At 37.7% G+C, this 26,945-nt stretch overlaps 1 protein-coding gene across 2 annotated transcripts; it reads left to right on the top strand.

Moving 5' to 3' along the window:
* The first annotated feature begins 1,859 nt into the window (after nt 1-1,859).
* On the top strand, nt 1,860-26,494 carry LOC104604586 (Acyl-CoA N-acyltransferase with RING/FYVE/PHD-type zinc finger domain-containing protein). 2 transcript variants are annotated; one of them, XM_088889995.1, is made up of 19 exons: nt 1,860-1,976; nt 2,189-4,216; nt 4,325-4,396; nt 4,492-4,696; nt 4,772-4,880; nt 15,942-16,031; nt 16,152-16,233; nt 16,319-16,378; nt 16,485-16,537; nt 16,627-16,793; nt 20,116-20,320; nt 20,566-20,623; nt 20,749-20,805; nt 20,926-21,180; nt 23,304-23,368; nt 24,005-24,061; nt 24,141-24,234; nt 25,785-25,925; nt 26,037-26,494. In XM_088889995.1, the coding sequence occupies exons 2-19, from the start codon at nt 2,267-2,269 to the stop codon at nt 26,145-26,147; spliced, it is 3,831 nt and encodes a 1,276-aa protein (XP_088746121.1). In that variant the 5' UTR covers nt 1,860-1,976; nt 2,189-2,266; the 3' UTR covers nt 26,148-26,494. The 2 variants fall into 2 exon arrangements, with proteins under 2 accessions (XP_088746121.1, XP_010267307.1); XM_010269005.3 differs by having other exon boundaries at nt 1,909-2,067.
* The last annotated feature ends 451 nt before the right edge of the window (nt 26,495-26,945 follow it).

A 26,945-nucleotide genomic window follows, 5' to 3' on the forward strand; every position in this document is an offset into this window, starting at 1 on the left:
GTACCAACCACAAGGCAACCCCCAACTTCAAGACTATCAACAGGTTGGGTCCATGTATAACTAGTCAGGTAGACTTATTTAAACAACAACTTAAAATTTAAAATTGGAGAATACATCCTTCATAGAAATGATACAAAATACTAAATTATTTATATATATATATATTAATAAACTCAACATTTTAAACTAATATTATCTCATTTATACTTATAAAATTTATCATTCAAATACAATATATGATAAAATTATAAAAATTTAAGAAAATATTATATATTTAATAAAATAATCAGGTTTGAGTGTGAATCAATTTGGAAATGCAAGAATCAGAACCAATTCATTTATTAATTAGGGCAAAATCATAGAACTAGAACCACTATAATTACTTAAAGTCCATTGGGCAGACTCAACCCATTGATAATTCAACCCAATTTTTATCCTCTTGATGCCAAATGGGTGACGGGATCTTCTCCTCACAAATGGGCGCCTCACATGCACATCCATTGTGCATTGGAAATATCTCCTGTGAATAATAACAAATAAGTACGGGAGATGTTCCCAATGTATGATAGGATGTGTGTGTGAGGCGCCAGGTGTGAGGAAAAGATTTGGTCTCGCCAAATGGTGGGGTAAGTGCAAGATTTTATGTACAAAAAAATGCTAAAGCTGTAAATCTGGATGTGCTCGCGGCTTGGCATGGTCTATCATTGTAGCACATGGGCTGTGTTAGCCAGCATGACACAACATGGGCTAGCATGGCTCGACCTGTGACACTACCCACATATATTATATATATATATCTATGTATAATTTTTATATTCAATTTTAGAATACTATTTATTTTAATTATATTGTAATTTTTTAATTTTATTTTATTATTGCATATATTAACAATTGTATACATCAAAATTGATATAAAATAAAATTTTAAGATTTTTTTTTTCAATTTATTATCTATTTTATTAATTAATTTTATTATTATTTTTTTAAATATACTTCTCATGATTTGACCGATCCACAACCCGACTTGCCCAAGACTTGACCCACAGACCAGTATAACCCGTGGCACGATACAACACAGCCCGGGCCGGACCTCTGAAGCATCCCAGAGGTAGCAAGGCCCGGCCCAGCCAAAAGCACGGGCCGTGCTGTCCCGATTTAGACCTCCACAAAATGATGAGTTCCTCTTCAACTGAAAAGGAAAATACTAAGATACGCGGATGTGATAAGATACCACTAATAAATTAGACACGACTGTACATTTACCTAATAAAGGTTACAGCAAAACAGATTCAAAAATTTAAATATTGCAACGGTTATATATTCCACTAGCCACGTGTCAACAATTTCTTACCCCTCTTCCCGCCCACCCCACAAAAATTCAACTTCTTCCCATTTTTCCCGCGAAGGAAAAATGGATACTTTCCCAGTTTCCCTTTCTCATACCACATTACCACCTACGGATTCCCTCCAAATATCGCTACCTACATCAATATTGACTATATATATTTATTTAAATATCCTCCTCCTCTTGTATAACTAACGTTAGAAAATTCCAGAATTCGTTGCTACGTATTACTCCCCATTGGCCACTACGACGTGCCGCGAAGATTCCCGCGTTCAAAATTTCGGGAATTACTGAAAATAAAATAAAAATAAATAAAGCTTTTGCCCGAAACAATTACCCTTGTTAGTTTGAATAGACCGAGATAACCCTGGATGAAAGCCAAAATTTAACTAATTTATGCCTTTCGGGTTCACATTAATGATTTGAGATAGTGGTAGTTCGGGGAATAGGAAAGTATACGTGGGCTTTTAAGTAAATTACTTTATGATATTATTAAAAATTATTTATGACATGCCCCTGATTATCTATTCTCTCTTTTATTTTTTCTCTCTCTTTCTAACATCCTCTTCGGCTTCCTTTCCAGGAAACCGTGGACCTATCGTCTCGTTCGCTACCTAGTTTTTCGATCAAGGCACGAGAGATCGCACAAAAACCCTAATATCTTTGTTGTGATCTTGATCTTTTCTTACATGATCTGTTGATTGTTCGTCGTTGATTTGAAGGTTTTGACACTATTTTTCGGAAGATTTTTCTGTTTGCGTGTTGTGTGTGTGTTTTTGTTTTCTTCGGATTTAATCTAATTTAATGGCGGCGAATTTAGGGTTTTCTTTTCCTGTTTTCTAGGGTTTCTGGACTCGAGGAATCTGTTTTCTGCCTTCAGATGCATATATTATAGCAGATCTATTGGTCGATTCGTGCCGGATGGCGAACGGCACTGATTCAGAGCAGTTCGTGTTGTTGTCGGGGATTAGGACCGGCCTGAAACGCGAGTTTGCTTTCGCCTTGAAGGTTCAAGCGGAGTTATCTGGTTCTCTTGGTCGGACACGAGCGAGGAAGTTTCAGAATAGCCCTTCTGGTAATGAAGTTTCAGAGAATTCGAAAAATAAGAGATTTAAGAGCTCACATGCGAAGAAAAATGTTAAGAATGTTGAGGTGAAATCTTCAACCGAAGAGGAGCCGACGAGCGATTCGGTAGAACCTCTTCTCGAGGTGGAGCCCCATATTGATTTTGGGAAACTCGCGGACATAGAGGAGCCGAAGAACATTTTGCTACAATATGTAGGAACACAGGAACCTACTGGTGACCTGGTAAAACCTGCGACAGAAGAGGAGTCCAAGAACAGCCCGGTACAATCTGTAGGAACAGAGGAGTCCCAGGAGCTCAATGGTGATCCAGTGAAGCCTGCTACAGAAGAGGGGTACAGGAACAATTCGGTACAATCTGTCGGAACAGAAGAGTCCAATTGTGATCTGGTGAAACCTGCAACAGAAGACGAGTCCACAAACAATCCGGTACAATCTATAGGAACAGAGGAGCCCGACAATGAACTGGTGAAGTGTTCTGACAAAGAGGAGCCCAACGACAATCTGGTACAATATGTAGAAAAAGAGCATTCTGACAGTGATCTGGTGAATTCTGCGGGAGAAGAGGAGATGAAGAATGATTTGATGAAATCCGTGGAGTCGGAGCAGACCAATAACGGGTTTGCCTTGACGTTTCATTCTGAGCTTGGTAGTTCACTTGGTCGGACTCGAGCGAGTAAGTTTCAGAATAGTCATTCTAGTAGTGGAGTTCTTGAGTATTCAAGAAATAAAAGACTTAAGAGCTCCCACGCAAAGGAGGATATGAAGAACGATGAGGTGAAATCGTCAACTAAAAAGGAGCCAAAGAGCGATTTGTTAAATTCTCTGTTCCAGGAAGAACCAAAGAGTAATGTTCTTAAGCCTGCTACCGAGGCGGAGTCCAACAACAATCCGTTACAATCTGTAGGAACAGAGGAGTCCGACGGCGATCTGGTGAAATCTACGAGCAAAGAGGAGACTAAAAACAATTTGGCACAGTCTGTAGGCAAGGAGCAGCCTAACAGTGACCTCGTGAATCATGCCTGTGCTGATGAGATTGTGTTCAAGAATGATTTGATGAAATCTGTTGAAGCAGAGGAGCCCGATAACGATGAGGCAAATTTCCAGGTTCAGAAGGGTTCACAGAACGATATTGTGAAATCTCAAGCTGAGGAAGGTACGACCGTAGAAACGCCTATTGTTATCGATGATAATTCTGAGGTAGTAACTATATTTCCTGTGAGGCCTCCCAGGCGTTTTACTCGTTCTGCCTTGACGGAGGGGCTGAAGAACAATTTATTGAAAGCAGTTGTGAAAAAGGAACCAATTGAGATTCCATCTCCAAGCAGTAAGAAGTCAAAAAACGAAACTAGGAAACTTATAAAAGAAGAGGGAACCAGTGTGGAAACTGTGATGGTGCATGGTGACGTCAGCGAGGGACAAAATGCCTCGCAGGAGAAGTTTCCTAGGCGGTTTACTCGTTCACAATTGAAGAAACCTAAGGCTGAACCAATAGAGATATCTGCCACCACGAGTTGGGGTTCTGTTGTATCAGAAGATTCCAAGAATGAAGCAATTGCAAAAGCCATTTCTGCCATGCCAGATGTTGTCAAGAGCGAGCCAGTGACTATAGGTGACAGGGTGACAAGTGATGTGGTTAGCCCATTGAGAACACCTACGAAAAAGAAGTTGGAAATGAAAATGTCCAAGAAAATTGCCTTGACCAAGCTTCCCACAAGGGTCAAGGATCTTCTAGAAACTGGTTTACTGGAGGGGTTGTCTGTCAGGTACCTCTGTCGTAGCAGGAAGGTATGTCTTTCAGCTCCCTTCTATCCTTTCTTACTTCTTATATATGTCTCCTTATGACCCCTACATATATAATTTTTGTTTAAGACTTCTTTGTTTATTATAACACAGCAAGGAGGACTTAAAGGAACTATTAAAGACCGTGGGATCTTGTGTTCGTGTACATCCTGCAAAGGGAGCAATGTAAGAAATTTTTGTAAGTGAATCTGCATTTATGGTCTTCTTGTCTAGATAGTATAAAGAGTTGAATGGATGCCTCATTTATGTTGTGTATACAGGTTGTTACTCCATTCCATTTCGAGCAGCATGCAGGTAGTACAAATAAGCGTGCAGCACAGTACATTTATTTGGAGAATGGCAACAGCCTTCATGATGTTCTGGAGGCATGTAAAGGTGCTCCTTTGGATGAACTGGAAGCTACAATTAAAAGTGCGATTGGTTTATCACCAATAAAAGCTTCTACCAGGTGTCAGAATTGCAAAGGTGAGCTTTACTCTTAATGTTAGGTTCAGTTGAGATTTCATTACAAATTTGTAATCTTATGGGTATTGCCTATAGGTTCTCTTACTGTATCTGGCACCAGGAGGTCAGTGCTATTGTGCAAGTCGTGCCTAGAAGCCAAGAAATCTCAGACAAGTCCTGCTTCTAGAACTGGTACCACTCCTGGGTAAGTTTTTTGTTTTAGTTTTCAGCTATACTCTTAGTTTATTCTTCTGTAACTGTGTTAAACAGAATGCATCTTGGATTCTTTCTGGAACATTTAAGGATCATACAAACTAGAGCCATCCACATTAACACCATGCTTTGTGTGCATTCTATTAACATGTTACATTGGTAGGATCTAGAAGGAACATGAAAAAGTGACATTAACAGGAAAATGTACAACTTGCAGTACACGAAATTGTTTCAGTTGTGAGTCTTGTGACTAAGACCTTTCAGGTAGAAGTTTGGTTTTTGACTTTGGGATTCAATTTCCCATGCTGAGGAGGATTTTTTTTAGAGTTGAAAGGCATTCAATGAAGTATTAGATAAATTTGGGAAAATTTCTTGCTTACAAAATTGGATAAAATTCATTTATGATCCTTTCTTTTCTAGTTTTCCCATTCATCCATCTCAATGTTTGCATTTCTTCTACATTTATTTTTTGCAACTTTTTGTTTCTTGACTTTTCAACACTATGCTTCTAGCAACATTGCCAGCCTTACAAGTGTTTTATATAGTTTTCCTTTGTCTAAATGGCACTCTAGTGCACATAGGCTTCTGATGTACCCCACTATTTGGCTCACCTGCTCTAATTCTATGGGCAGCACCTCCTCAATCTCCCTTGTTATGAATTATTGAACCAGGGTAATGTAAAATGTCACATTAAGATATCTCTTGGTCTCCAATCAGACTACTCCTAATTATACCTTGATTTCCACCTATTATTATTGTTATTGTTGTTGTTGTTATTATTATTATTTGTTGAAGATTAATTAGTTTTATGATGTTTTTCTGAGTAGATGTTTTATGTTAGTTGTTAGATAGGAGGTGGGGACCACAATAGTTATGTGAGTCCAAATTTTATTATGTTTTTTGAGTGTTATATATGTTGTTTTATGTTTTGCCGCCCTATAAAGGCATAGTTGTCTTTGTACTGTTCTATTATTTTAGTATAAATAATAAGTGAAGGGGGTGGCTAGATCATTGTTCTCTTTTCTTTCAACTTCTCTTATTCTCTTATTCTCCTTCTCTCTTCCTTCTCTCTTCACGAAACTACTTTCTTTCATATTTTTTAATTCATTAGATTTCTACTTGGTATCAGAGCATCGGCTAGGGTTTCTTGAAGCATTCTCATGTAGCCCTAGATCAGTCGATTGCATGAAGTAGTAAAGGGCTGATTGATCTACTATAGATTGCCCAGTTCTTTGAGTTTTTGGTGGGATCAAAATCAGGAAGGTGATCTACTGTTTAGCATCAAAATCACGAAGAATTGGAGTACAGGGAAAAATCCTAGAAAAGTTGGACTCTTTATTTTTGATCTGATCTTGGGCGCCCAGGTATTGCTAGTTTTCTTTTAATTTCTTGAAGAGGGCGGTTTGGTTTATGAAATTTTCCGGGCCTCCCGAAGTGATCGATTCATTTTTCTCTCTGTTCGGAGGCGTAGGGAGGAGAGAGATTTCCTTCCAGTTAGGGTTTTCTTCTTTTGGAAGGGTTGGTTTCTGTGTGTGTGATATCAAATTATTTTTTGAAGGTCACCAATCTATTTTTTCTTACTGTTGAACTATTTGAAGTAAAATGGAGAGTTGGAATACCGAGATGAAATCTATCGGTACTGTGGGACTAGGTGTTGGAGGTAGTAGTGATATTTTTGGGTTTCAGATCATTACTACAGTAAAACTTGATGGTACAAATTATTTGGAGTGGGCACAGTCAGATAAGATGGCTATTGGTGCCCATGGAAAATTAAGGTATCTCACTGGGGAGGAGAAGAAACCAGATACAGACTCTTCGGTGCAAGAGAATTACATGGTAATGTCTTGACTGTGTAATTCTATATTACCTCATATTGCAAAAAATTTCCTATGGGTTAATACTGCTAAGGAGATTTGGGATGGAGTGACTGAAACCTACTCTCAGAAGCAAAATGAAGCCAGAGCCTATCAGTTAAGAAATCAGGTGATAAGTATGAAACAGGAAGAAAAATCTCTTGTTGTGTATTTCTCCATGCTGAAAACCCTATGGCAGGAAATAATTCACTTAGAAACTGTGGTATGGGAAAGTGTAAATGATGCAACAACTTATCACAAACTGGTAGAGAGGAATATTGTTTTTGAGTTCTTGGCAAGGCTGAACCCTGAATTTGACATTACTAGGCAACATATTTTTTCTAGGGAGGGTGCGACACTCTCTCAGGCCTCTGCTTTTGTTTCTGGAGAGGAGAGTACGAGGAATGTAATACTGAGATAGCTTGGGATTGACCAGTCGGCTATGGTTGGTACAACAAAACCTAAGCCAAATGGAGACAGGGGGAGTAGTGAGACTAGAAGGGAAGATAAGGACTTGGTGTGTGATTATTGCAAGAAGCCTAAGCATACCAGGGAAACTTGTTAGAAGCTTCATCCAAATCTTATGCCTGTTCGGATAAGAAATAAGAAGGGAAATGCAAATGTAGCCATTACAGGAGACTCTTCAGCCCTTTCTCCCAAACTGATTGGGAATCCATTGTAGTAGCAACAATGAGAACAAAATTGGAAAGGTTTGGACAACTTATGAGTAAGAAAGGTTCACCCAGATCTAGCCTTCTAGATGGGCAGTAGAATGCAGGAGCCAACTACACCACTTCCTTTGCACATATAGATAGTTCATATGCAATTGTGAATCTTGCATCCACTTCAGGTAAGGAGGGACCTCCCTGGATTATAGACTTAGGAGCATTTGAGCATATGACTAATGCCCCTATCATTTTCAGTTCCTATCAGTTGTGCTCTGGTAGAGACAGAGTTTCTGCCCATTGTTGGGAAGGGGACAGTTAGAGTGACTAATGATATAACTCTGTCCTTTGTTTTACTTGTCTCTAGACTTCATACCAACCTACTGTCTGTTAGTTCTTTGACAAAAAATTTGAATTGTTCTATGACTTTTATTCCTGGTAATTGTGTTTTGCAGGATCTGGAGTCAAAGAAGATGATTGGGAGTGGTCGTGAGGTGAATGGAGTCTACATTCTGGATGAGATTCTGAGACATCATGGTCATCATGTTAGCAGCAACAGTAGTAGTGGGTCAGAGTTAGTTAATCAGAGTATGCTTTGGTACAATCGCTTGGGACATCTTTCTTTTAGTTCTTTGAAATGTCTCTCCCAAAGTTGTTTGAGTCTGTTCAATTATCTACTTTAGAGTGTGAGAGTTGTCAGTTAATAAAGCATTGTAGACAGTCTTTTAAATCAAGTAATAAAAGAAGTAACTCTGCTTTTAATATTGTTCACACTGATGTATGGGGGCCATATCAAATCCCTTCCATGGGAGGATTCTGTTACTTTCTCTTGTTTGTGGATGATTATACACGATATAATTGGATATATTTGATGAGATCACGTGACGAGGTTCCTAACTTAGTACGACAATTCCACCAGATGGTTTTCACACATTTTGGAGTGAGAACTAAGGCTTTTAGATCAGATAATGCTAGAGAGTATTTTGAGAAGGACCTAACCACGTATCTCTTAGAACATGGTGTAGTTCATCAGAGCAGTTGTGCATATACATCGCAACAAAATGGAGTTGCTGAGAGGAAAAGCAAACACATTGTGGAGGTGGCAAGGAGTCTTATGGTGTGTGATTCAGTTTTTGTGTAGTTTTGGGGAGATGCAGTTCTTACAGCCGTACATGTGATTATCTGTGTTCCTTCACGGACTTTGGGGTTTAAGGTGCCATTTAGCCTCCTTTTTCTAGACGAAGAGATATTTCATATACCTCTGAGGGTTTTTGGCTGTGCTTCTTTTGTTTACATTTTTGGCCCTCATCGCAAGAAATTGGATCCTGAGGCCAAGAAATGTGTTTTTCTTGGGTATGCTCAGAACCAAAAGGGGTATTGCTGTTATGACTCAATGTCGAGGAGCAGATTTATCACTATGGATGTTACCTTTTTTGAATCCACATTCTTCTTCTTGAGTGGTTCTCCTCAGGGGGAGAGTTTTGGGGAGGAGAACTCACAATCTGTTCCTCTTCCTGTTTTTGTGGTGCCTCCATCAGTTCAACCAGCATCTACATCAGTTCAGCCACCACCTGCACCATCAGTTCAGCCACCACCTGCACCTTTAGTTTCATTACCTGAGCCACTACGGGCAACCTCACAGCAATATCAGCGCCAACAGATGATGGTTGATTCCACACATCCTCGACCCACACCACTCTCTGTCAGTCCTTCTGAAACTCCAGATTCGGTAGATACAGTTGCAGGTATTCCTCTTGAGCCTGTTATGTTTTCTGATGATAAGGTTTTTGTCCCTAACACCACTGTTGCAGTTGATCCCACTGACCTTGATCTTCTCATTGCACTTCGTAAGAGGAAGAGAAAGTGTACAACCTACTGCATTTCACACCATTTTTCCTACAGTGCCTTATCACCCTCCTACCGTGCTTTTCTTTTTCCCTGTATTCTGTGTCTATACCCTGGAATGTTACTGAGGCTCTCTCCAAACCTGAGTGGAAGACAGACATGCAAGATGAGATGGATGCTTTGGTCAAAAACCAAACTTGAAAAATAGTCGATCTCCCCCAAGACAAGGAGACAGTCGGATGTCGATGGGTATTCACAGTGAAGTATAAGGCCGATGGTAAGATAGAGAGGTACAAGGCCAGGTTGGTAGCAAAAGGGTATATTTAGACCTATGGTGTTGATTATCTGGAAACCTTTGCACCAGTAGGTAAGATGAGTTCAATTCGTATTCTTTTATCTCTAGCAGGCACCTATTCATGGCCCTTGTTCTAGCTTGATTTCAAAAATGCTTTCTTCAATGATGATTTATAGGAGGAGGTATATATGGACATTCCATCAGGCTTTTATGGAAATGTTGGTAAAGGAAAGGTGTGCAGACTCAAAAAACCTCTGTATGGACTGAAACGGTCACCTAGGGCTTGATTTGACAGGTTCAGAGGGGCACTCATCCGTTTTGGGTACACAGACATCGTTTGATCACACCCTCTTTGTGAAGAGGAGAGATGCTTTGGTGTCAATTCTGATTGTGTATGTGGATGATATAGTGGTGACAAGAAATGATCTTGAGGAGATTGATAATCTCAAAAAATCATTGCAACAAGAATTTGAGATCAAAGATCTTGGTGAACTCAAATATTTCTTAGGGATTGAAGTTGCAAGATCCAAGCATGGGATCTTCATTTCACAGAAAAAGTATGTACTTGACCTACTGCGAGAGACTGTGAAGCTAGGGACCAAACCAACAGATACTCCTATTGATCCAAATCATAGAAATAATGGTGTGGATGGTGAATTGGTAAAGGATGTGAGGAGATATCAAAGAATGGTAGGCCGACTGTTGTATTTGTGTATGACACGACCATATATTTCTTTTGCTGTCAGTGTTGTGAGTCAGTACATGCATGTACCTTGGGTTCAGCACTGGGAAGCTATTGAGAGAATACTTGCATATCTGAAAAAGTACCCTGGCAGAGGCATTCTTTTCTCAGATCATGAGAATTTGAAACTAGAATCCTATACGGATGTAGATTGGGCAGGATGCTTAGATGATAGGAGGTCTACATCAGGAGTGTGTACCTTTGTAGGTGGAAACTTGATCTCCTGGAAGAGTTAGAAGCAAGCGGTTGTGGCAAGGTCAAGTGCAGAGGTTGAGTATAGATCCATGGCTCATGGTGTCTCAGAACTTCTTTGGGTTAGATTTCTTTTGAGTGAGATTGGGGTGAAAACAGAGGAACCTATGATGTTATACTGTGACAATCAGGCTGCGATCAATATTGCCCACAATCCAATTCAGCATGATAGGACAAAACACATTGAAGTTGATAGACAATTTATAAGAGAAAGGGTAACAACCGAAGAAGTTTGTTTGCCTTACATCTCTTCAGAGTTGCAGCTGGTTGATGTTTTCACTAAAGGGGTGGCAAGGAACAAGATTGAACATGATCTAATGTGTGACATTTACTCCCAACTTGTGGGGGAGTGTTGAAGATTAATTAGTTTTATGATGTTTTTCTGAGTAGATGTTTTATGTTAGTTGTTAGATAGGAGGTGGGGACCATAGTAGTTATGTGAGTCCAAATTTTATTATGTTTTTTGAGTGTTATATATGTTGTTTTATGTTTTGTCGCCCTATAAGGGCATAGTTGTCTTTGTACTGTTCTTTTATTTTAGTATAAATGATAAGTAAAGGGGGCGGCCAGATCATTGCTCTCTTTTCTTTCAACTTCTCTTCTTCTCTTCTCTACTCCTCTCTTCAAGAATTAATTCAACAGATTTCTATTTTATTATTATTATTATTAATATTAGTCTTTTTTTGATCAACAATTCAAAGAATTCTATTAGATTTTAAAATGAGAAAAGTACAACAAGAAGTTGTTAGAAATAACACCCGTCACTCCCCCCACCCAACTAACATTGAGCGCAAAACAAATTATGTCTATTCACTCCTTGTTTACCTAATCCATCTGTCAAACCATTACCTCCTGACCCATCTTAACTGAATTTGCATGTCTTGACAACATCTTGAACCGCCTGAAATCATTTCTTGTGTGTCATACCCTTCCTCCTTTTTTCAGCTAGCCAATGACTACTTTTGAGTCCCCTTCTACCATCAATGTTGTAATTCCCATTTCCTTGGCCTTTTGCAGCCCAACAATAGCTGCCATGACCTCAGCTTTCACTGAACCACCCTGCTCATTAGGACCTAGAAACAAGCCACAAATGTTCCTATGCTCATCCCTAATCACTCCTTCAATTCCAGATCCAGAGGGTCTCAGATTACCAAAGCTATTTCCATCAAAGTAAAGCTTCAACCAACCTTCACTTGGGGGAGACCAAACCTCACATCTTTTGATTCCTAGAAGAATAAAGGGCAATCAACCCTCGGTTTCTGAAAAAAAAGTCTTCCACTAAGAAATCAGAGAATAGTTTGATAGTCTTCACCCAATGAGCAACTCTTAACTGTAATAGTCTCCAAGATTACTTGCTTCTTTCTTTATCTTCAAATATTCGTAAGTTCCTTTCCTCCCAAACAATTCACACAATTGCTGCTCTAGCACATTTCTACAAAATTCTGCCTCTTCCTTTTGTGATTCTTAGAAAGTATGGGCTAAAGAGATTTTCCAAACTAACAAGAGGTATCCACCTGCAACCAAAGAGAGAGTAGAACCATTTCCCAAATACAAGCAAAAGGACAAGAAATTAAGAGATGGAAAGTATTCTCACCATTCAACTTACACACAAAGTGCACCAATTGGGAGACAAACATTAATTTGGTCTTTTCTTTTGGTGGGATAGGGCACACCGGACTTCTTTTATAGGCAAGGAATGAGATTGGGTAGCGGCCACTAGTGAAGAGAAAAAAAGGATTTTTAAGTAAACGACTTAGAGGGGCTAAGATCCCACAACCGTCTATCTTCCCCAAACTCATAAAAAACTAGGCTATCCAAGATTATTCAAAAGGTTAGACATTGAAGGGATTTTAGACTCTCTCAGTTTTCTCACAAACTCCAAATTCCAATCCTCCCTAGAGGAAGAAGAAGACCCAAAGAAATCAGAAACATGATTTTGTTTAAGGCTTGACAAAGCATGCAAAGAAGGAAACCCAACTTTCAAAGGGAGAACCCAAGCCCACACACGTCTTCCCAAAATCTGATCCTATTACCAGAAGCCAAATCATACCTGATGTGCTCAAGGAATTGAGGTAGACTACCATGCACTGCTTTCTATGTTGTAGCTTGGTTCTCAACAGTTGCTAGAAAGCCCATGAATACTTGCAACCACTTTATGCCACAATCTATCTTTTTCCAAGGGAAAGTGCCACAACCACTTAAAAGAGCAAGGTTTTTCTTCCCTATGTTTCCTAGACCCAACCCACCCTCTTCTTTCCTTTTTACCACTTCCCACCTAACCAAATGATCTTTTTTTCTATCTCCTGGTTCCCACAAGAAGTCTCTCATCAAATTTTTTATTCTCTTCAATAGCTTGAGGCATCCTCAAAATAGACATGAAATAGATTGGGAGGTTAGCTAAGGTGTATTTGATCAATGTAATTCTTCCCCCTAAAGAGATGTAATTTGTTTTCCATCCCACAAGCTTTTTCTCAATTCTCTCCACCACATGGTTTCAAAAGTTGATAGATCTCGGATTGCCACCAAGAGGTAAACCTAAATATTTTAAAGGCCACTCACCTCTCTCACACCATAGAATCTCTACAAATGATCCCAACTCCTCTTCAAGAACATTTATACCCACCACTACACTCTTATTTTGGTTGATTTTTAAGTTGGACATTCTTTCAAAGAGGCTAACCACTAGCTTCAAGTTTCCAATCCCATTTTTATTCTTCCCATCACAAAAGATTAAATTATTGAACTTAATCTTCGTGTGTGTGTGTGTGTGCATATACATATACATACATACATATATATATATATATATATATATATATATATATATATAGGCGCGCGCCTTTTTAAGAAAAGCACAAGATTAAAAAATAAATAAAAATAAAAAAGTCAGAAAATTCAAGAAAATGCCAAAAAAAATTAAAAAAATGCAAAAAATATTAAACATAATGTCAATAAAAAATATTAACATAAATTTTAAAATAAATGTTTAAAAAAACCTATTATCTAAAATTAAAATACATAAACATAACATGTAAAGCGTATTCAAATGAAAATTTAAAAATAAAAGCAAACATATAAAGCATTTTCAAGCATGTAAAACCCACAATCTCTTTTTTCTCCTTGATTGCATTGCTTCAAGTAGCTAATGTAATGTAAAACATATTGCATTCTTGATTCTATGAGTTGTCTTTGTACCACGCCCCTCGAGGCAAGCTCGAACAAGTCTATGTTAGGGTCTGAAATTCTTATTTCTCACATAAAAAAATAATGATTTTATAACTTTCATCTTCTTAAAAGGCAATGAAAGTTATAAAATCATTATTTTTATGTGATAAATAAGAATTACAGACTCTAACATAGACTTGTTCGGGCTTGCCTCGAGGGGCGTGGTCAGGGGTCCAGGGGCGGAGCCCTTGGCCTAGTTGTTAGACTAAAAAAACAGCAAAAAGCGCAAAATTTTAAAAAGCTGCACGCCTAGGCTGAGGCGCAAGGCGCATCAGGTGTACGCCTTTGAAAGGGGTGCACCTAGGACCTGGGCGAGGCGCATACCCCAAAATGCGCCTCGCCTGTACGCCTAGGCGCGCCTTTTAAATCATTGGTTTTAGTCTTATTTTAAAATATCTTATTTCTAAGACATTTCCTCGTACTAATTGTTAATCCATCTATAGTTTCATATATTAATACCATGTCATCGGCAAACAACATACACCATGGGATCTCCTCCTGAATATGTTTAGTTGATTCATCCATAACAATTGCAAACAATCATTGGTAGGTCATAGGTGTTGATCTGTGATGTGAAGTCCCCATCGCAATTGGAAACTTTGGTATCTCTTGCACCGTTCTCAAAATCAACCTAGTACCAGTGATTTAAAAGGCGTGCCTAGGCGCATAAGCGAGGCGCATTTTGGGGTATGCGCATAGGCGAGGCGCATTTACATGCTTGAAAATGCTTTATATGTTTGCTTTTATTTTTAAATTTTCATTTGAATACAGTTTACATGTTATGTTTATGTATTTTAATTTTAGATAATTGGTTTTTTAAAACATTTATTTTAAAATTTGTTTATATTTTTTATTAACATTATGTTTAATATTTTTTGAATTTTTTTGGCATTGTTTTGAATTTTCTGACCTTTTTTTATTTTTAGCTTTTTTTTTTGTAGTTTTGCGCCTTTCTTAAAAGCGCCTCATGTGCAAATTGGCCCTTGCGCCTTGTGCTTTTAAAACACTGCCTAGTACCTTAAAAGTCTTAAGCTTTGATGTGTACTAAAAAACTAGAAACTAATTACTTTTCCCCATATGCTACCAACCATTTTATGTCACAAGCTTATAATTATGCCCGACTCTTGATTCTTGCCAATACAAAGTGGTTGAAGCAAATGAATCATGAGTTACCTATCCATAGCTGCCTTCCAAACACCGAATAGCATGGAAACAGAGTGAGTAAGCACAATATAAACCTATACATTGATGGATTGGAGGATGCTGGCAAGTCCTCTAAGAGAGGTATTTACATGTACAATTGTACATCTGTGCTTATTTATTCTGGACAGAGGATGGTGGATGTCTAGAATCTAGATTTGCAGTTAGAGCAATGTTTGTGTTTGGCATTCTTTCATCAGAAATAATTCTCTGAAAGCATGCCAAATACAGCCTAAGTGGAACCGATACAATCTTAGCACATATTAAACTTGTTGGTTCTTGAAGAAGCCAAAATCTGGAATTATGACTTTGTAACTGCTTTTGAAGAAAATTGGTTCTGTTATTCCAGATTCTTCAACATGTTTTCTCTCTATTTGTTTCCAAATACCGTTGAAACATGAAGTTCTTCCTCATCTAGGATGTCACAGTAAGTGCTCCCCAGGAGCAATCCCAAATGAGGCCAAAATAAGGCATTAGAAATGGACTGAACCCCAAATGCAGTAAGGAAAGTGAAAGTGGGTGGAAAGTGGAATGAGTAACGTCTGACTGCTGGATCCCAAAATTGATAAACGGCAGAAAAAATTGCTAACAATCTGTTTTCTTTTGGAGCCAAAGTATGAACTTCGGAAGTTATTTGATTTATGAATTCATTTCTGTTGCATATTGCTTCTTCTACCCTAATCGAGAAACTGCCTTATTTCCCTGGTGTTTTTAACTTTTAGTTCTCTAATGTCTAACCTATGGAATCAATAAAAAAGTCACAACCTATGGATAAAAAAGAATGTATGTAAGAGTTATTGTTCTGTAATCTGATTTCAAGTGAAAATGCCACTTTGAAACTGAAATTAGGGTTCTTTTGTTATAAAATGCCTGAGAAGTGGTTATTTACTGAACAACATATCCAAGTTGCAGCTCCTAATGTGCTTCTTTCCTCTGACTTATTTTAATATTACTTTTGTGTATGGGGTTGCATCAGGTCATCAAAATCAGCTGTTACTCCTAAGTCCTCTAACAGTGCTTTGAAGGCTGTTTCTGTTCCCAAGAGTAAAGGGAGGCTTACAAGAAAGTTGGTATTCTTTTCTTGATGTGGATTTATATACTGATGGTTCATATGTCAAATGTGTTCTTATTAGCTGTTTTTGTTGCAAACTCATTAAACGTAGTTAATTTTGGAGGTGTTCTCCAGAGATTTACGATTGCATAAATTAGTCTTTGAGGATGGTGGGCTACCTGATGGAACTGAAGTAGCATATTATGCACGTGGACAGGTTGTTATGTTAAGCATAATGCCAGTGAATCTTCTTTTTTATTGTTTTTTGTGTACTAATTAATGAGCATCCTCCTGTTGGACAGAAATTGCTTGAAGGTTATAAAAAAGGTTTTGGAATATTCTGTCGTTGCTGCAACACTGAGGTAACTTTATTTTTTTTGAAACACTTAAGTACTTCCTTTATTTTCTGAACTAGTGTTGTCCTGAATTTTAGTAAGGACATTCACTTTCTATACTTCTAATGAGCAGGTCAGTGCCTCACAGTTTGAAGGTCATGCTGGTTGGGCTTCCCGTCGCAAGCCGTAAGTTGTTATTTGAAAGTTGAAGCATTTGGGTAAATTCATGTCACTCCGATTTTTTTCTTAACTTGTGCTTGTTTGGTACTGGACAGGTATCTAAATATTTTCACATCCAATGGAGTGTCACTTCATGAATTGGCTGTGTCTCTATCTAAAGGTCGGAAGTTTTCAGCCAATGACAATGATGACCTGTGTAGCATTTGTGCAGATGGTGGGGATCTTCTGCTTTGTGATAACTGCCCCAGGGCCTTTCACAAAGGTGAGTTTTTGGTTTCTATCAATAACTGAATATTTATCTTTCCTTAGGTCTTTATAAGAATTAAGGTTTGTACCTGTTCAACGTGCAATATGAATGACCTAAGGTAAGGCTAATTGATAGCTTGAGGAAGGGAAAGTTGAGAAGGATAGCTATTTGTGAAGTGAAAGGTGGTTCTGTATTAAAATGGCTGTCAATTTCCAGCTATGCTTGCAACCTGAGAATATGTTCCTTTTACTCAGTGAGCAGCTCCACAACCAACTGATGTATTTCACACTCGATAGTTTACAGCCTTTTGTTTTCCTTGGAACACACTGCATTTGTCCGATATGGTATAGCCATTTAAACTTGTCTTCTGCATTTTGATTCTGAGAGGCACTATCCCTGTAGGATCCCTGTTTTGATTGGTTTGACTTGCTTGTCACATTATGAGGGCATTGCCTTTATTATTTAGTTTTTCTCTATATTGCTCTATTTGGAAGTGTTCTTTCCTAGATCGTTTACAGACAAAAAAAAATCTGGAGCTATTTTCATATTAGAACAACTAGGTGTGGAGTGGCTGGAATGGTATTATAAGAGTTATTGCAATGATAATTTTATCAATTTTATTTGTCTGTGTTGTCTATGTAACTAGTGGTCATAATTCTGTTCCTTCTGCTGTTTCAATGTGTTCTCAATGATCACAATGTTAGGCATGGTGTTTTGGCTGTCTTTAGCTAACATATTTGGATTTGTTATTTGGCTTTGGACATTTAATTTATGATTGGATTGTATCTGCAGCAGTATAAGATTACAACAAGAGAAAATATATAAAAGAAGTAGAAGAAGAAGAGAAAAGAGGAGAGAAAGAAAAAGAATAGAGAGCAAATATGTGGGCTTTGTGCCCGTCTCCTTAGTATTTAATTATTTATAGTGAAAATGCCCTCCATTATTAGTAAGAATCTAAAGTATCCTTCTACATAACCTTTCAACATTTCACATCAAGCTGAGTTTGCACAAAGTAAATTTGTAAGTCTTGGCCTGGATGATCCGTTTGTGAAATCTGAAGTAGAATGCCTTTCTTTTAGGCTACCTGCCCAATTTGCATCAGTGAACTTTGAATTTCAAGTGACCGTGATATGTAAATAGAATTCCCCTTCCTGGAGTGCCCTTGAGATACACAAGGATACTCATGGCTGCTTCAAGACGAGATAGTTTAGGCTGATGCATATATTGGCTAGTCACACTTGCCACATTTAGATACTTGGGTATATGATACATAGATAAAATAGGTGTCAAACCAGCCTTTGATACAAGTATACAACCCTCTGCCCTTCAACAAATCTCCATTATCAGTACTTATTTTGTTATTTGGATCAATAGGATTTGGAGCTGATTTGACATCCAACCCTTAAGAGATCTTAGTCTAACACATACTTACATTCTGAGATAAAGATTCCTTTCATTATCAAGCTATTTCTATGGCCAATAAATATCTGAGATGGCCAAGGTTTTTGATTTCAAAATTGTTACTAGAAAGTTCTTCAACCTATTATTCTCACTCAAATTGTTACCTGTGAATTGTGATAGCTATATCATCCACATGGACAATCATTGTAGTGAGCAAACCTTTCCTCCCTCTTAACAAGGAGTAAAGTCAGCAAGAGGCTAAACAAAACCAAGGTGCAGCACAGTTCTTCGTATTCTATCAAACCTGGCCATAGGTGCTGTTTTTGTTCATAAATCAACTTCTTGAGTTTACAAAGTTTCTCCTTACTATCTGGGAGATGGAACACTAATGGTGGCAGCATATAGACCTATTCTTGAAGGTCCCCATTTAAGAAGACATTTTTAACAGTTAGTTGGATGTGTAGACAAGAGAAGTGCATAGCAAGATATGTCAATACCCTTATTGAAGTCATCTTTGCAATTGGTGCAAAAGGTTCTTGATAATCTTCTTTATATCTGTCTGCAGCCTTCCTCTATGAGAACACTACATAGATTGGCCTATGAAATACCTTTTCTTACAAGGCATATCAAGGTTTGAGGCTTGTCCCTTATGATGTGCCTATCTTTAATAAGTTATAAGCTTAATGGTCACCTGTTTTTTCCCCAGAGCCTTTCATTGCCTTTTAAAGTTCTTGTTAAACCTTCTCTTGGGGTCTGTTGAGGAATGGATTTGGTCAACATCTCTTAGTTTAAGACCTACAGCTGTAGAGCTGGTTGTGAGAAGGTGAGTTTGAGCTAGTCTAAGCCTGTTTTTGAAGGGGAGTTTGACTTCTGGGTTACTGCTAAGAAGTGATTTAAAAGGCTGGCCTCAGGCGTGCTTAGGCGCACAGATAAGGCACATCTTAGGGTATGTGCCTCGCCTAGGTCCTAGGCACATCATTTTCAAAAGGCACACGTCTGGTGCACCTTGCGCTTCAGCACAGGCTCTGAAAATCTGATATTTGCTAATGCCACTCATTCATTCATCCTAATAAAAAATATTTTTAAAAGATACTTACAGTTATAAAACCTTTTTTATAGGTATTAAGAATTTAAGACCCTGATATGGACTTTTTTAGCTTGTCTTGAGGGGCTTGGTACAAAGGCAGCTCATAGAATTAGGTATTCATAATGTTTAAAATCACATTAGCTATTTGAAGTAATGCAATTGGGAAAAAATAAAGAGATTAAGAGTTTACACGCTTGAATATGTTTTATATGTTATGCTTGATTTTAAATATGTTTTACATGTTATGTTTATATATTTTAATTTGAGATAATAGGTCTTTTTTTTAAAGCATTTATTTTAAAACTTAAGTTTATATTTTTAATTAATAATGTGTTTAATATTTTTATTATTTTGCTTTTTTTTTATTTTTTGACAGTTTTGAATTTTTTGGATTTTCTTTTGCAACTTTGTGCCTTGCTTCAAAAAGGCGCATGACTTGGGTGCAAAATGGCCCTAGCTCTTTTAAAATGCTGCTGCTAAGCTGCAAGTAAGAGAGGTGATTAAAAATATTTTGGAATAATAAGATGATTCAAGTGGAAGATGATGTGGTGGATGCTGAGAAGAGTTTGGAGGGTTTCAGCTTTCTCTGTTAGGCTAGGGGAAAGGAGGTCTATGGGCAGAGGAAGAGATGCATGTGGTGATAGGGGCAAGAGAAAGAGAGGACTGCTAATATATGCTATAACTTTCCTCATGATTTATCCAAGGTGGAAGGCATTATGAAAGTCCAATACGAAAACATGCGCACTCTCATTCTCTTTATATGCCTTTTGTACTTTTCGTTTTCTTTATATGCCTTTTGATGTACAAGTACTAGTGGTTTTTATTTTCCTTCTTATTTCCTTCTTGCAGATTGTTTGTCTTTATCAAGTGTTCCTCGTGGTGATTGGTATTGCAATTATTGCCAAAATATGTTTGAAAGGGAAAAATTTGATAGTGTCAATGCAAAGGCTGCTGGAAGAGTTGCAGGAGTTGATCCTATAGAGCAGATAAACAAGCGATGCATTCGTATTGTCAACACACCTGAAAATGAAGTTGGTGGATGTGTCTTATGCAGGTGAGCTAAACTGAGGGTGTTGCGAACTTGAAAACCTGTACATCATACTATGTACAATCCTGAATCTATACTGTTTTTATCAGCACTTTGTTCTTTTGTCTATGCGTTTGGTGATGCCATGATTGCAATTTTTGTTATTTGATTTCAGCATTGTAGGTGCATGCTTTTTCTTTATTAGTTCCCCCCCTCCTTTTTTTTAAGTTTTGCTTGGGCTTATACTTTTTCCCTGCTGTTCTGTTATGTAGAGGTCATGGATTTACAAAGTCAGGATTTGGTCCACGAACGGTTCTGCTTTGTGATCAGGTACTTGTTTTCATGTCTTCATTTTTCATATTGATATGTCAACTGCATTGTTCATAGATGTACGAGTTTCAATGGATGTCTTATATTTGAGTTTTTCTCCTGACTAATCTATCTTTTTCCCCCAGTGTGAGAAGGAATTTCATGTTGGTTGCCTGAGGGAGCACAAAATGGCAGATCTAAAGGTGCACACAATCATTTATTATCTTATTCCCATGCTGCAATATCTTGTTGTTGTTATTCCTTTATTGTCAAGTGTGCTGATGGCCTTGTTCTGTTGATTTAAATGTTGACGCATACAACAGGAATTGCCAAAAGGGACGTGGTTTTGTTGTACAGATTGCAGTAGGATTCATTCTGCTTTGCAGAAGTTGCTTGACCGTGGATCAGAGAAACTCCCAGACTCTCTTTCGAGTATTATAAGGAAAAAGCATGAGGAAAAGTGTTCAGAGGAACAACGTTCAGATGCTGACCTTGATGTAAGATGGAGACTTCTTAGTGGGAAAAATGCTTCTCCTGAAACTAAATTGTTGCTATCCAAGGCTGTAGCTATATTCCATGTAAGTACTTGTCTTTGCCTTAAATAGATATTTGGTTGTTAGTGGTTAGAAATCATGTTTCCTCCTATCAAGAGGATCAGGAAACAAATAAGTTGCTGCTTGGATGCTTTTAAATGTTTCCAACATGCTCTTGGTCCAGACTGTTGAATTGTTCAAACCATCGCCCTGTTGCATTTCTGGTTCTGATTTTCCTAAAACTCAAAAACTGACCAAAAACTGTTGACTTGGTCAAAGCCTGTTCAAACTGGGCAGTTGAATGGTTGACCTGCTGGTGCACAAGATACAACTCAAAATGCATTGAAAACTTTCGGTGGCCATAACTTTATTCTTGGTTACTTGAAATTCATCACATGGAGTGTTAGTAGAACATAATTAGGAGATGTAATAAGATTGGCATCATGAATGGGAATTGTCAATGGAAAGGCCTCTCTTCACCAACAATTCCATCATTCTCCCACTGAAGATAGGTCTTGGGAAAGAAAAGGGGTGTGGGATCGAAAAGGTCACAGGCATGGTGACATGGTTTTTGCTAGAAGATGGATCAAAACAATAATATCCTTCTCGAGTCGGAGAACAACCAAGAAAGACTGCGAGTAGCATTAGGATCAAATTTAGATTGATTAGGACCAAGAACATGAGTAGAGCAGAGGCAAAGACATGCAGTGGAAGTGATGAAGGTTATCAGGAGACAATAAAGAATGATAGGTTTAAAGGCCAAATGAAACTTAACAATGGCAAACTAAATTTAAATTGAACTCCTTACTAGATGGGAACATCTTTAAAGAAAACTATTCAATGCCTGCTGGAACTTACATTACCTGGAAACTTTGTTTTTGCTTGATAATTGTGAAGTTTTATTTATTGATGAAAATAGAAAATATCTACATTATTGATCATATATGAAGTTATGAACTAAGATAGATAGCCTCGGCTTACCCTCTTACATATTATATATATGATATAATCCTTATCCCTGACTCACAATTCCCCAGTACATTTCACTGTTATTTACCCATTGTTTGCCTAGCCCATCAGCTACAGTATTTGCTTATCCAGGATCCAACTTATGTAAATGTTAACTCCACTGCCAAGTTGCTCTCCCTCACCATGTAATTATATCTCTATGCCTCTACATCAAGGATTAAAATTGTCTTTTATCGGGGCATATCAGCCACTACGTATCATATCAGTGACCCTCCAATACACCCCTATACTAATTGTTTCGAGGTCTGACCTATTTCAGCGGGTTGACAGGCCTTAACCGACCCTCTGAACTGGTTTGGAAAAAAACTAAAAAAAATAGCGGCTAAACTCTAAAGATACAGGCCGATATGCTCCATCTGGCGTATTTGCCTATATCAATATTTTGAACCTTGCTACATTGTTATTTTTTATTTATTTCTTTTGATAAGTGTCTCTACACCATTATTCGTTTGCCATCCTATGACAACATGCAAATCTCCTTCAGTCACAATATTCTTGTAGTTCATGGACTTGATCAGTTGAATGCCCTGCAGACAGCAATTACTTATTCCCTTGTAGAGTCATCCATGCTATTAGACCTGAGTATAGTGCCCATGTATCTTTGAATTTTTGAAAGTCCCCTTCTCTAGATGGACCTTGGTTGCCCATGATACTGCTGTGAAGATATAACTGGGGGTTACTTGACAAGGGGTAGTTTTACAGAAAAGATAAAAAAAATATTTGTTTTCCTTCCATCCTCTGGCTGTAGACTTTCTGCCCCTGCTTCCCTATTACCTTGGTTAAGACTGGTATAAATTCATTAATGTCATTAATAACAGTAGGCGTATGTTTCTGTGTGTCTTCATATGTTTGCTTGTGCCTTAGCTAAATCTAGAAAACAATTGATTGATGTGTTTTCTTTCACCTAATGAAACTAAGCAAGATGCGCTCCATCTAGAAAACAATTGATTTAAATGTTATATGTATTTGTTAGTAATGAATTATGTTATTTATTTTCTTGGTTATTGTTTTTATATCTACCAAACTTTTGGACATTTTTTTTTTAAATTTATGGAGACTTCATCTAGTTATTTGATTTGGCATGTGCAAAGTATTGCTAGTCATTTTCTGATTATTTGCGTCTCTTCTTTGTTTCTTAGGACTGCTTTGATCCTATAGTTGATTCAACAACAGGTCGTGACCTTATTCCATCCATGGTTTATGGGTGAGCAAAGATACTTTCCTTTGTATCTTGTCAGATATTTTCTACGTGTTCAATTTTTGTAATGTTTTTACTGGTAGCAGTTTTGTTTTTAGCTCTATGTTATGCTGAATTTTGAGCTTCAGGAACTTACATGTAGTGATTTTACATTCAGGGAGTTCTATGCTGAAATGTTATACTTAAACCCTTAGATTTGGCAGTTTGTTAAAATTGTGCTAAAAATTATTATCTTTAACAACAATCTTCATTATACTATTGATTAAATTACAGATTGTTATATGGTACTTCTCATGCATGATAAACCTATGATCAAGGATAAGTATTTTCCCTGCTTAATAGATTATCGTATTCTCTCGTAGATGTTTGTTGTGTTTGCAATTTAGGAGATTGAATACTATGAATTGGACAATTTTCATGCCAGTGTTATGGATTGTTGAAATCAGATTTTGTTTTACCCATGTAAAAGAGGAAAATATGATAGGTAATTGAGAAAATTGAAACAGGATCCAGTGGCATGTTGGGAATTAACTTATCAGAACTTATTGCTTTATCCATTTAAAAGAACTAATTTGGTTATATATTTTTTTCCATAAAAGTTCTTTATGCTCTCTAAATATGATTTTCTTTTTTTTTTTGCAGAAGGAATTTAAGGGACCAAGAATTTGGAGGGATGTATTGTGCAGTATTAACAGTAAAGTAAGAATTTATTTCTAGTTGTGGTTTTGGCAATAATTCATTGTAAGCTTTTCTCATGTCTTTTTCTTGTACTTTTTAGCTCATCTGTGGTTTCAGCTGGAATTCTTCGTATTTTTGGACGAGAAGTTGCTGAACTTCCCTTGGTTGCTACAAGCAAGGATAACCAGGGACAGGTGAGGCTATTGGTTTGAGTTGTTATGGTGTTCCTTTTAATTCTTTACTAGTGAATGGCCCCACACTAAGTACCGGGAATCAGTAATGTTATATTTACATTATGGAATAAATAATGTTAAATTTATATTGATTAATATTTTAAATAATTATTAAAATTTCAAGAAATATTTATTTCAAAAAATAGCTTTTTAATAATTATTAGAATATGGATAGTTTTCTTTTGTTATGATAAACAGAGGGTTAATGATTAACTAAGATAGAATATAGGCAGAAGTGGTTGTGGATAACCACTTTTTCATTTTTTGCATTTTTTAGGAATGGATTGAAAATGGTGGTAGTGGGTTGTGGGCTTTAGTAGCAACTTCTTATAAAATGCCACGTGTTTAGCTTTCCAGAAAAATGAGAAGGCCATGTTTCTGGATGGTGGGGGGCTGTAGCTTGGTAGTGGGTTGTGGGCTTTAGCAGGAATTTCTCAGAAATTGCCAAGTGTCTAGCTTTCTAGAAAATGAGAATGCCACTTGTCTGAATGGTGGTAGTGGGCTGTGGGCTTTAACAACTCCTTAGAAAATGCCATGTGTCTAAATTTGAAAAAGCCACTTGTCTGAATGGTGGGGGCTGTAGCCTGAAAGCCTTCCTTTAATATATATATATTAGATTTTGCTAATGCTGGTATTAAGTAGAATGGTGGAGCAAGGTTTTTGTAGCCAACCCCATATTCTTAACTGGATGGGATTTGAATTCCAATTTGGATAAACTGATCATTTGCAGCCCTTGTAGAATTGGATCTTGTGATGTTGGTGGACCTCCCATGGATCTCCATATTGTTACCTAGGGTCATACTGCTCTCAGATCCAAGTCCAAAATGATCTTATTGTTTATAGACAGTTGTTTTAGGTGCGTCATTTCTTTTCTTTTTGGAAAAAGAAAGCTGTTCTAGAAAGTGAGTGACCCACTAGATTTCTTCACAGTGAAACTCCAGTACAAGGCTAGACCATTAGCATTAGGTATAAGATTAGGGTAGTCAGATGCTACTCAAGATATCCCTTCTTTTATCTTCTTTCTTGCAACTTTTCTTTTCCTGACCTTTGTGGGCGGGTGGTATGGGTGTTATATGTCAGTGTTGTCCCCCTTGTTTCACTGGCATTCTTGAATAAACTGAACCTCTGATGCATAATTGGATTCCCTCTGTTTTCTAATATTCCTATTTTAGACTACCTTGTCTTGAGTGAATCACAAGAGTTCGCTGTATTATTGCATTAAACTCAGTTTTGTATTCAATAAGGTTGTTTTTGGTTTGAAAGAAAAGGTAGGTAAACTTATACTCCCAAGAGATTATTGTCAAGCTTTTCCTAGTGATGGTTTTAGCAATTTATGGTTGGTGGCTTTTGTACTGAATTCATCACTTCATTAATAAAATAGTTGATTGCCTTACCTATTTTCAAAAAAAAAGTCAGTGGGAATGTTGTCATGGTTATCTTTTCTCCCCTTTTTTAAACTAGCAAAAGAGGGAAAAATCCTGACCATTTTCTTCTCCTGAGCTTCTCTATAGGGCTACTTCCAGTCATTGTTCTCTTGCATTGAGAGGTTGCTGGGGTTCCTAAATGTGAAGACCCTTGTCCTACCTGCAGCTGATGAAGCAGAGTCCATATGGACAGAAAAGTTTGGCTTCACAAAAATACCCCAAGACGAGGTGACTGCATTCATCATTTGTTATTTTTTCCTCCGTGGTTCTATGCGTACCTGCTTGCAGGTGAAATGGAATTACAGTGTTAAGTTTTCTCCCCATATTTTTTCATTGCAGTTGAGCAATTTGAGAAAGGACTGCCAGATGATGACGTTTCAAGGGACAGCCATGTTACAAAAGCCAGTCCCCAGGTGTCGGATAATTGGTAAACCGACTGAGGTCAGCTGACATGCCATCCTGTAGAAGCTAATTGCAGAGTGACGGTTTTTTTTTGTACGCCTTTTAACTTAAAATGTACAGGGAAGGATCTGTGTTTTGATAATGTACAGGAAAGAGACAGAGTCCTTCCGCCTTCCAAAAACATTACTTCTATAAAAAATGAAAGCTTATTCAATAGATTAAATACAAACTAGGACCAGATATTGGTCATCAATGGGAATTCTATTCTTTCTGTAACTGGGATGGGCGGAGGGCTTTAACAGCGGTATTTTCTTTTGTGACCTGAGGGATGATTGTCCCTCTTTTGTAATCCTTTTTTTTTCTGATGTTTCATTAACGCAAGTGTCTTTCTTTCTCATGGTTTCACACTTTCTCTATACTTGATACACTTGGACGGAGTCTCTCCTCCATCCAAAGCGTGGGCCTGTGGCGCGGTCTGGAACCAAGTTCCCTTGCGAACAGAAGAGGATTCTTGAATCATCATTATAAAATAAGCCTCCGTTTGGGAGTGCTTAGAGGATAAGTGGTGAGAAAGTGCTTTCAAATGGGGGTAGTATGCCTTAACCAAAAGGGTATTTTGAAAATTACACGGCGGGCCAAGCTTTTCAACTTATTCAAAATGGGCTTGTTTCCTGAAAAACGCTTATTGGAGCTTATTTACCAAACACAAGCGCATTTAAGTGCTTGTTGGTGTGATTCCAGCCCAAACGGTGGCTAATTGCATTCAGTCCAGAAATAGACCATACAAAAGTGCTCATAACTGATCCAAGATGTCTCGACTCATCAGTTTCCAATTTTCATATCCTA

Source organism: Nelumbo nucifera, chromosome 6, assembly GCF_055504915.1.
Source record: "Nelumbo nucifera cultivar China Antique chromosome 6, China Antique-T2T, whole genome shotgun sequence".
NCBI classification, from domain to species: Eukaryota; Viridiplantae; Streptophyta; class Magnoliopsida; order Proteales; family Nelumbonaceae; genus Nelumbo; species Nelumbo nucifera.

Excerpts from the sequence above, each read along its gene's own strand:
- LOC104604586 (XM_088889995.1), top strand. The coding sequence starts at position 2,267 with ATGGCGAACGGCACTGATTCAGAGCAGTTCGTGTTGTTGTCGGGGATT. Across the intron at positions 4,697-4,771 it reads CAGGTGTCAGAATTGCAAAG|GTTCTCTTACTGTATCTGGC; the intron begins GTGAGCTTTACT and ends TATTGCCTATAG. Across the intron at positions 20,321-20,565 it reads GGTGGATGTGTCTTATGCAG|AGGTCATGGATTTACAAAGT; the intron begins GTGAGCTAAACT and ends TCTGTTATGTAG.